At 37.4% G+C, this 9,287-nt stretch overlaps 1 protein-coding gene and 1 pseudogene across 2 annotated transcripts; both read left to right on the top strand.

Moving 5' to 3' along the window:
• The first annotated feature begins 996 nt into the window (after window positions 1-996).
• LOC143567282 (uncharacterized) lies at window positions 997-2,657 on the top strand. Its single transcript, XM_077053743.1, has 6 exons — window positions 997-1,214; window positions 1,445-1,610; window positions 1,691-1,878; window positions 1,984-2,107; window positions 2,306-2,436; window positions 2,512-2,657. Exons 1-6 carry the CDS (start codon window positions 1,008-1,010, stop codon window positions 2,635-2,637), a joined length of 942 nt encoding a protein of 313 aa, XP_076909858.1. The 5' UTR covers window positions 997-1,007; the 3' UTR covers window positions 2,638-2,657.
• A 3,492-nt stretch (window positions 2,658-6,149) lies between these two features.
• Window positions 6,150-9,243, top strand: LOC143567292 (NAD-dependent malic enzyme 59 kDa isoform, mitochondrial-like; annotated as a pseudogene). Its single transcript, XR_013141389.1, has 15 exons — window positions 6,150-6,334; window positions 6,428-6,724; window positions 6,811-6,871; window positions 6,954-7,057; window positions 7,143-7,226; window positions 7,323-7,429; window positions 7,521-7,614; window positions 7,721-7,834; window positions 7,928-7,993; window positions 8,161-8,233; window positions 8,306-8,392; window positions 8,489-8,543; window positions 8,623-8,694; window positions 8,805-8,867; window positions 9,000-9,243. The product of XR_013141389.1 is annotated as an NAD-dependent malic enzyme 59 kDa isoform, mitochondrial-like (transcript).
• Window positions 9,244-9,287: the final 44 nt, after the last annotated feature.

A 9,287-nucleotide genomic window follows, 5' to 3' on the forward strand; every position in this document is an offset into this window, starting at 1 on the left:
AGAAAACTATAGTTTTAATAAAATATTAAAAAAAATGATCATTGAGGGTGTGTTTGGGATTGCCTATGTAATTCAAAAGATTTTTTTTTAAACGACGTCTTATCAACTTATGACTTTTTTAAAATGAGTTTTTAAAAAGTGTTTAAATTAATCTAGGTGTTGTTTGTTTTTTTTAAAAAATGTCTACGCGAACTCTTTTGTTTGCGCCGCGCAGACATTGCCATCTGCAGACTATATGTTTTCTCGAACACGTTTCATTAAAAAACGTCTGCGCAAGCTCTTTTTGGTGCAGATTTGGCTCATCCACTTCTAAGATCTTCTAAAGTCTGCAGATGATTAAAACACCACACCCTACCAACACCCACCACCCACCCACCGTCCGCTGCCGCCACCACCCGCCACTACCATTACCACTATCCAGCACCACCACCACGCACTACCACAGTTTGTACACAACTACCAGCTTATGTTAAACAAACATTTTTCTTTTTGCAGACTACAGAGGTTTGGTGCACCTCTTTTTTTTACAGATGTGGTCATAATTGTAGACATTTTACCTCTGAAAAAACAAACAACACCAACTAGATGACAAAAAGGACACTTTGTTTGGTTTTTGAGGGGTGTGATGGGTAGTTTGCCCTTTGTTGATTGGGTGCCATATAGCAAAAATCGCTCACAATTTATAGCCTCCTACCACGCATTACCCAATAATAAGTTAATAAGTCAGTATCTATTAAGTTATCAAAATCAACTTATTTACCCTATTTCATAAGTTAAAATAAAAATTAAGTTATTAAGTTTTTCTTTAGAAATAAAGTTAATAGTAAGTTAAAGAGGTTAAATTAGCGAAATCTCAAACTGATTACGTTGAAGATTTCATCAAATAGTAATGTTCAGGTTAACTTCTAGTTTGTCAGGTTAATCACTATTTTTCAATTATTTTTTGAAGCTAATTAAATGGTGATAATATAACTTGTAGCTTGCCTTCCAAAAGGTAGATAGAGGAGATGAACAAGAGAGTGTTGATAATCGGAGGCACCGGATATCTGGGTCAGCATCTCTTACAACAATCATCATCGGATCTTCTTCTATCACTGGCCTTCACACACCACTCATCTTCTCCGCCTCAAACCCTGCTTCTTAATGCTCTACCCTTTCAACTTGACTTGCAAACTGGCCGAGGCTTTGACCAGATCACTCACCAATTCGGCCAGGTTTGTTTCTTTGGTTAGATTATTATAAACCAATTCATTAACCTCATTTCAATCCCAAACAATCAATATCATGTATTATTATTATTATTATTTTAAGATCTGGAATTGATTAGTACTGATTTATTATTAATCAACTTTATGTAGAATCAGTTTTATCACACCTCTACTTTCTGCCTTTAATTAGGAGGGACTAGTTATTTATTTTTTATTCATTTCGCAATGCATTGCAGCCTGATGTAGTCGTAAATTGTGCTGCACTTTCCGTACCCCGTGCTTGTGAAACCGACCCTGCGCTTGCCATGTCACTAAATGTTCCTTCTACACTTGTAAAATGGCTATCGAGTTTCCCCGAAACAAATAAAAGTACTCTTCTTATTCATCTATCCACCGATCAAGGTAAGCCACCCTCATTTTCCCACTTTCAAGTTTTATACTTGTAATGAACATCTCTTCTGTTCTGTTTGCCTTTTTACCAGTTTATCAAGGAACGAAATCCTTCTACAAAGAAGACGATGAAACGCTTCCTGTAAACGTATACGGGAAGTCAAAGGTGGCAGCAGAAGAATACGTTTCTAACAACTGCTCTAACTTTGTCATTCTAAGAAGCAGCATTATTTTCGGCCCACAAACTATCTCACCTGTCTCAAAATCACTTCCTATTCAGGTATGGATCATTTCTTCCACATAGCTTGTAATGTTTGTAAGTAAGTAATTAAGTGAACCAAAACACGTTTTTAAATGGATTTTGATTATTACATACAAAATGCAGTGGATGGATGGTGTTCTTGCTAAAGGTCAAGAAGCCGAGTTTTGTCATGATGAATTTCGCTGCCCGGTTTATGTCAAGGATGTTGTGAGTGTCATACAAATATTAATCGACAGATGGATTTCAGGTAATTACATATTTTCTCGTATTAAAAATACATGCATACATTTATATTATTTACTCATGTTTGACTTGTAAGGTCAGACTCACTAATGTCCAACTTCATTATCAACGCGCATATCCTTTTCATTTTAATTCAATCTTTGATAATCTTGTCGAACTTTGTTGGAAGTAATCAACTTTTTTATTTGTGGTCAACGTTCAGATGGCAAGAAGAGTCAACTGGTTCTAAATGTGGGTGGACCAGATAGGGTGTCTCGTGCTCAAATGGCTGAGACAGTGGCTCGTGTTAGAGGTTACAACACATCTTTGATTAAACAAGTGTCGGCATCATCGGTTAGTTTAACTTAAGTCAAGAACCACTCTATAGTTTACCTTGTGCCTATGATAACATGTGGTTTTGACTTTTAGGTCGACCGTGGTGTGAAGTCACCGGCTGACATATCAATGGATATAAGCAGGTTGATTGAAACCCTGGATTTTACGCCTACTTCATTTGAAGATGGCGTGAAGTTGACTATTGAGACCCTCAAATGAAGTCAGGCTTGCTTTGTAGGAAAATGAAAGTTATGCTATTCTAAGGCATGCTTTTGGTGATATTCACCTGGCCAATTCCACTCATAATTTGTTGTATGGTATTTTCTTAAAGTTGTTTTCACTTTTCATATCATGTATGATTTATTGTTTTTATGTAAATTAAAAGGAATATTTATTTTTCCATTGAATGAAAAACGTACTAGTGTTTATTTAGGTTTTGATGTGGGTTAGTGTCTTAAGGAAAAGTGGCAAGCTTGGATTGAAGCGGGTTATGGATTGGAATGAGTTCGGTTTAAGTTTTGAGCTGACACAAGTTTTCGCACTGGACGGGTTGGGTTTCGGTTTCCTTTGTTTATTTTTGGTCGGTTTCGGAGCACTGGACGGGTTAGGTTTCGGTTTCTTTTGTTTGTTTTTGGTTGGTTTCGGATTGATTTTCGGCCTTTTGTATCGTTGTTGTCGGTTTTTTCAGTTTCATTTTTGTTCAGTTTCAGTTTTTTAGTTTCGTTTTGATTGATTTTTCGGTTTCGGTCAATTCAGTTTAGTTTTAGTTTAGACAAAATTACAGAAATTGTCCTTTTATCTTTCATCTAAATTTCACTCATTGTCCCTCATTTTCAAAATTGATCTTTTTTGTCCTTTACATTTCAAAATCCAACAGCGTTTGTCCTTTTCGCCTAACCCGGTTAGATTTTCTCGTTAAGTCAGGTCATGTGCCTTGCATATGAGGACAAATTGGTCATTTTACCTATTAAATTAAATTAATATTTTAATAAATAAACAAAAACAATAAAAAAATTTAATATATAATTACTCTCTCTCTATCTCTCCCTTTCTTCTACCTCCATAGCCAAGCTTTCCGACTACCACCAAGCTCTCCGGTGGCCACCGTCGCCGTCTTCTCCGACAAAACTGTCGGCCACCATTCTGCCAGCCACCATCAGCTCGTCTCCAGCCGGCCACCATCAGCCCGTCGCCGCGTTTTTTTTAAGGCTAACGAGCAGTGAGTTCCGATGAAGCCTCCGGCGCCGGTGAGAGTACGGAGAAGCTGTTGGGTCTAAGTGGCGTTGAGGAGCGACCGCCGCCGCCGCCACGGTCTATAATTTTTCCTCCATAGCCATCAAGATTTCCGGCAGCCACCACCAAGACACTGTTCATTAGTGTCGTCCAAGGTTGTTCCTATTAATCTTCTTTTTTTTTATTTTATTTGTGCGCTCTGCTTCTGCAACTCCTTGCCAGAATCAAAATTCCCAATCACTCAACCTTTATCGACAATGCGACTTCAATCAAAACTGTCGGTCAAACTCCACTTGAAACACCGATTCCTAATTCGTCGGCTGGATAATTTTGAGAAAACGGATCTCGTTGAAGTTTTTGAGGACCTCGTTTTCACCTCCGTGTTCGAGATGGCTAAGGCTGAATTGGCTTGACGATAGTGCTTCGCTTAGAAGCTTGATTGTTTAGCTAGACTTGGAGTTTTGGTTCACCAAAGAGATGGTAAAGAACCCAAAGATAGAGGGGTTATTTTGGTGGTTTAGTGGTGATAGGCGAGGATGGTGGTAGCCAGATCCCTATCCCTAATTGTTGCTGTTAGGTGAATCCACCGTGGGACTGTCTTCCGGAGGTTCGTTTTCAACCTTAATTATTCCATATCTTCAATGGTGGCGGCGGTAATGGAGGAGTTTCCGGTGGCTTTGTCTTCAAAAGGGGATGAAGACCATATAGAGAAGGGGAGGGGAGGCAGAGATGGTGGTGTCCTTGAAGATGGCCGTCGAAGGTTGGATGGTGGTGGTGTAGGGGTGGATGGTGGTGGTGGTGGCGATGGATGAACAGGATAAAAAAGAAAGAGATAGATTTTTTTTTTCATTTATGCATATTAGTCTATATATATATATTATACTCTTTTAATTATTAAAATTCTTTTTTTAATTGGGTAAAGTTACCGATTATGACCCAACTTAATGAAAATTTTTAACCGGGTTAGGCGAAAAAGACAATCGCTGAAGGATTTTGAAACGTAAAGGACAAAAAAGATCAATTTTGAAGATGAGGGACAACGAGTGAAATTTGGGTGACAAATAAAGGACAATTTCTGTAACTCTATCTTTAGTTTATGATTCGTTTTCGTCGACTTTCGGTTTTTAGTTCATTTCTTGGTTTTTTTTATTATTTTTTATTTTTATTTTTTTAAGAGCGAGGGCAACGGCGGAACAGTTTTAGTTTTTATACATTTTTCGTTTTTGATTTATATTTTGAGTTATGATTTTTTTTATTAATTTTTTTGATTTTATTTGGAGGGATTTTTATTGTGGGTTTCTATTAACAATAAAAACCCCTCAAAAAAATTAATAAAAAAATCATAACTCAAAATATAATAAAAAACGAAAAACGTAAAAAAACTAAAATGTTTCCGCTGTTGCCCTCATTCTAAAAAAAAAACCGACCCAAAACAACCCGTTCCGACCTTGACCCATTCCGACCCGGACCTGTTCTGACCTGAACCTTTTGACCCTAACCCGTTCCAACCCGAATCAAAACAACCCTCTTTTTAGTTGACCATTCCGCCCCCAACCCGTTTCGACCCTAACCCATTCCGACCCATAACCCGTTTCGACCCGACCCAACCCAACCCAACCCAACCCATTACTTACTTAGATGTAATCAATATTCACACAATGAATGAAGAAAGGGTAAAGTTGTAAAAACGAATCATTAGGGAATTTTGCTATGTAAACTTTAATTATTAAATGTTATAAAAGATAATAATAATAATAATAATAATGAGAAAATGGAAACTTTATAAAAAAACAGTATTTTATAATAATTTAACTAAAAAATATCTATGTATCACCGACAGTTTTGTAAATCATTCTTGTTTGATCGTTGTTTAGAAAAGATATTATCTTTAAGTGGCGAATGAGTGAAAGAGAGCAGTGAAATCCCGAAAAAGCCCTTGACCGCGATGTATGTGTTTGGGCTGCCCGTAAATCTGGGTCATCCGATCACTTAAAACAGAGTCAAAACAGCTTCTTTCTTTCGGACGATTGAACCAATACATACAATACATCTGTATGTATATGCGACACTGATCTATCTATCTGGTGTTGTAGTTGAATTGAACTGAAATGTGGAGGAGCGTGTGGTTGAGCCTCCGGCAATCGCGGAGGATGTCTGTTTGCCCCTCCACCACTCCGATTCCTTCTCCTTGTATCGTTCACAAGCGTGGAGCTGATATCCTCCACGATCCATGGTTTAACAAGGCATCTTACTTACTGTTTGTTCATTGATTTCTTAGTTAGTTAGTTAGTTAATTAAGTTAGTTATTTGTTGTCTGGAATTACATTACACCTCCTCTTAATTAATTATTCAGTTGTAAGTAAGCAAACTCAGTGACTCTGTTTGGTTTCCCTTGACTGAAAGAGATCGACTCGGACTTCGCGGCCTCCTCCCCCCACGCGTCATATCATTCGAATTCGAGCAGCAATATGACCGTTTTAGTGAGTTCTTCTGCCAATATGTCTATTCAGTTCATTGCTGCTGCGCTTTGTTTCTTACAATCCTATGAATGTTACTTGTTGTTAGTGGAATCATTTCACTCATTGGAGCATAACACCAAGGCCAGCCTCTCACTGTTGTTTCTTTGGCAAAATGGAGAATCTTAAACAGACTACACCACAGGAATGAGACTTTATATTACCGAGTAAGCATTCTCTTCTGTTAGATACATACATACCTTACTCTATGAAGTATGAACCATCCATTATTAATTAAACATGACCTTGTTTCTCCACAGGTTCTTATTGATAACATCAAAGATTTTGCTCCCATCATATACACACCAACCGTCGGTTTGGTGTGTCAAAACTACTCGGGGTTGTTTAGACGTCCACGTGGAATGTACTTCAGTGCAAAAGATAAGGGGGAGATGATGTCCATGATTTACAACTGGCCAGCTAAGCAGGTAGACATGGTTGTTCTTACAGATGGCAGCCGTATTCTTGGACTAGGTGATCTTGGAGTTCAAGGTATGGCGATTCCGATTGGGAAACTTGATATGTATGTCGCTGCTGCAGGAATTAATCCCCAGAGAGTAATGTCAAATCTTTATCTTAATTATGTGCCATATTACTTGCTAAAATCGGTTTTTTTATTTCTCACACTCTGTGTATATTGCAGATCCTTCCTATTATGCTTGATGTTGGAACTAACAACCAGCAGCTACTAGAAAATACCCTTTGTAAGTAAACAAGTGTTCACAAACTTGTAACTTACTTTTGTCGGTTGAATTCATCTATATTTCTCCTAAAATTACTTTACAGATATAGGATTAAGACAACCTAGATTGGAAGGAGAAGAATATATAGCAGTAGTGGATGAATTAGTGGAAGCACTTCATGCACGTTGGCCAAAAGCTGTTGTCCAGGTTTATCTCTTTTCATAAGTTTGGCTAGGTTTATACAGTTTTTTACATTCATTTACACCTATTATGATTGGCCATGTAAAACCAGTTTGAAGACTTTCAATTCAAATGGGCTTTTGAAACTCTTGAAAGATACCGTAAGAAGATCTGCATGTTCAATGATGACATACAGGTTAGAATCTATTCCTTGATTTAGAAACATCCAGATAGTCGGTTATGTTTTGTTGGCTTAAAGTAGGACCCACATACATATCTATGTTCTTTGTAGGGAACTGCTGGTGTTGCATTAGCTGGATTACTTGGAACTGTTAGAGCTCAAGGCCTCCCATTATCAGACTTTGCAAAACAAAAAATTGTTGTTGTTGGAGCTGGAAGGTAACAAGGAAGATGGTTATTTTTTTTTTCTTTCGGGGGTGGAAGGAAAACTAAGAAAAACTTATTTGGCTACTTGCTATATGGTTTTCAGTGCGGGACTTGGTGTTCTGAACATGGCCTATCAGGCGGTTGCAAGAATGACAGGAACAGAAGCAAAACCTCAGTTTTTCCTACTTGATAAAGATGTATGTTTTATGTGAACAAAACAAAGGAAAAAATAGTGAAATACAATTATACACCAATATACAGGTTATTTTAACATTTCTGAGAAGTTGTATTATTTGGATGCAGGGTTTGATTACAACAGAGAGAGTTGGTGTTGACTCAGCAGCTGCACCCTTTTCCAAGCCTATTGAAGAGGTTAGATCCCTAGGACTCCATGAGGGATCTGATCTCCTTGAAGTGGTACGTCTCTTTTTGTTAGCTCGAATGATGCATTTCTTTAAAGTTTTAAGTATTATGATGCATATGGGGCTGTTTATTTCTGGTGTTTCGCAGGTACAAAAGGTCAAACCTCATGTTCTTCTTGGTTTATCCGGGGTTGGAGGCGTTTTCAATGAGCATGTATGTACCTTTTGTCTTTTTACACTTTTGTAAAGTCTTAGGTGTGGTCGATTATAAATATAGGTTTTCATGAGCTAACATAATATTAGTACACACACTTGATCATATTATGAAGTCTTCAAATACTAAAAGAGCTTCTAAATTTGCTTTGCTACTTGTATATGCAGGTGCTTAAAGCTATGCGAAACTCTGATTCCCCTAAACCTGCTATCTTCGCCATGTCAAATCCCACACAGAATGGTTTGTGAATCTTTTGGATTTTACTTATAAATTAATTTTTTTATTATTAATAGTTTATAAACCTTGTAACAGCTGAATGCACTGCTGCTGATGCTTTCAAACATGCCGGTGAAAATATTGTTTTTGGAAGCGGGAGCCCTTTTGAAAATGTTGATCTTGGTACTATTTCTTAACATTTACATTTGTTTGGCTATCAATTAGTGTTTTTTTCTTTTTTTGTTCTCAGCGTGTAAACTGTTTTCGTTACATGTGCAGGAAACGGGAAAGTAGGTCATGTGAATCAAGCAAATAACATGTACCTCTTCCCTGGGTCAGTGCTTGTTTGAAAATGGTATAATATTTTCTGTTGTTTGTGATAAATATTTGCTTGATATATTTTACTAATCCAGGATCGGTTTGGGATCCCTGCTCTCTGGTGCTCATATTATATCTGATGGAATGTTGCAAGCAGCTTCTGAATGGTATTGAATTTATAAAAGTTGATTGATTTCCATCATGCTTTTCAGTTTAGTATTTTTAAAACTTGCGGGGTTAAATCTGATGCCAAATGATATACAAATTTTTTGTGCAGTCTTGCTTCTTATATGACAGACGAAGAAATTCAGATGGGCAGATTATATCCATCTATTGATAGGTATCGCTTTAACTTTGAAGTTTCCATTATTAGTTGTGAAAAGGGTAGCTACTGATTGATGTACTGATTTTGGGTCACATAATATATTCCTTTATATAGAGAAACAATTTTGTTGATTTATACTTGTTGCAGTATTCGACATATTACTGCTGAAGTAGGAGCAGCGGTGGTAAGGGCGGCTGTTGCTGAGGAACTGGCGGAAGGACATGTCGAGGTGGGGCCCAAAGAGCTTGCACACATGTCAAAGGACGAGATAGTGGAATATGTGACGTCCAACATGTGGTATCCTATTTACAGTCCCCTTGTTCATGAAAAATAAGGAGCCTATTCTTCTTCTGCTGCTGCAGATGGTATTTTATAATATGGAATATTATTATTATTATGCACAATTGCAGTTATAGGGGGGTTAAGTGACATGGT

The sequence above is a fragment of the Bidens hawaiensis genome, unplaced genomic scaffold (genome assembly GCF_021521415.1).
Source record: "Bidens hawaiensis isolate Kalapana, Puna unplaced genomic scaffold, B.hawaiensis_p1.1 tig00023305_1, whole genome shotgun sequence".
Classification (NCBI taxonomy): Eukaryota; Viridiplantae; Streptophyta; class Magnoliopsida; order Asterales; family Asteraceae; genus Bidens; species Bidens hawaiensis.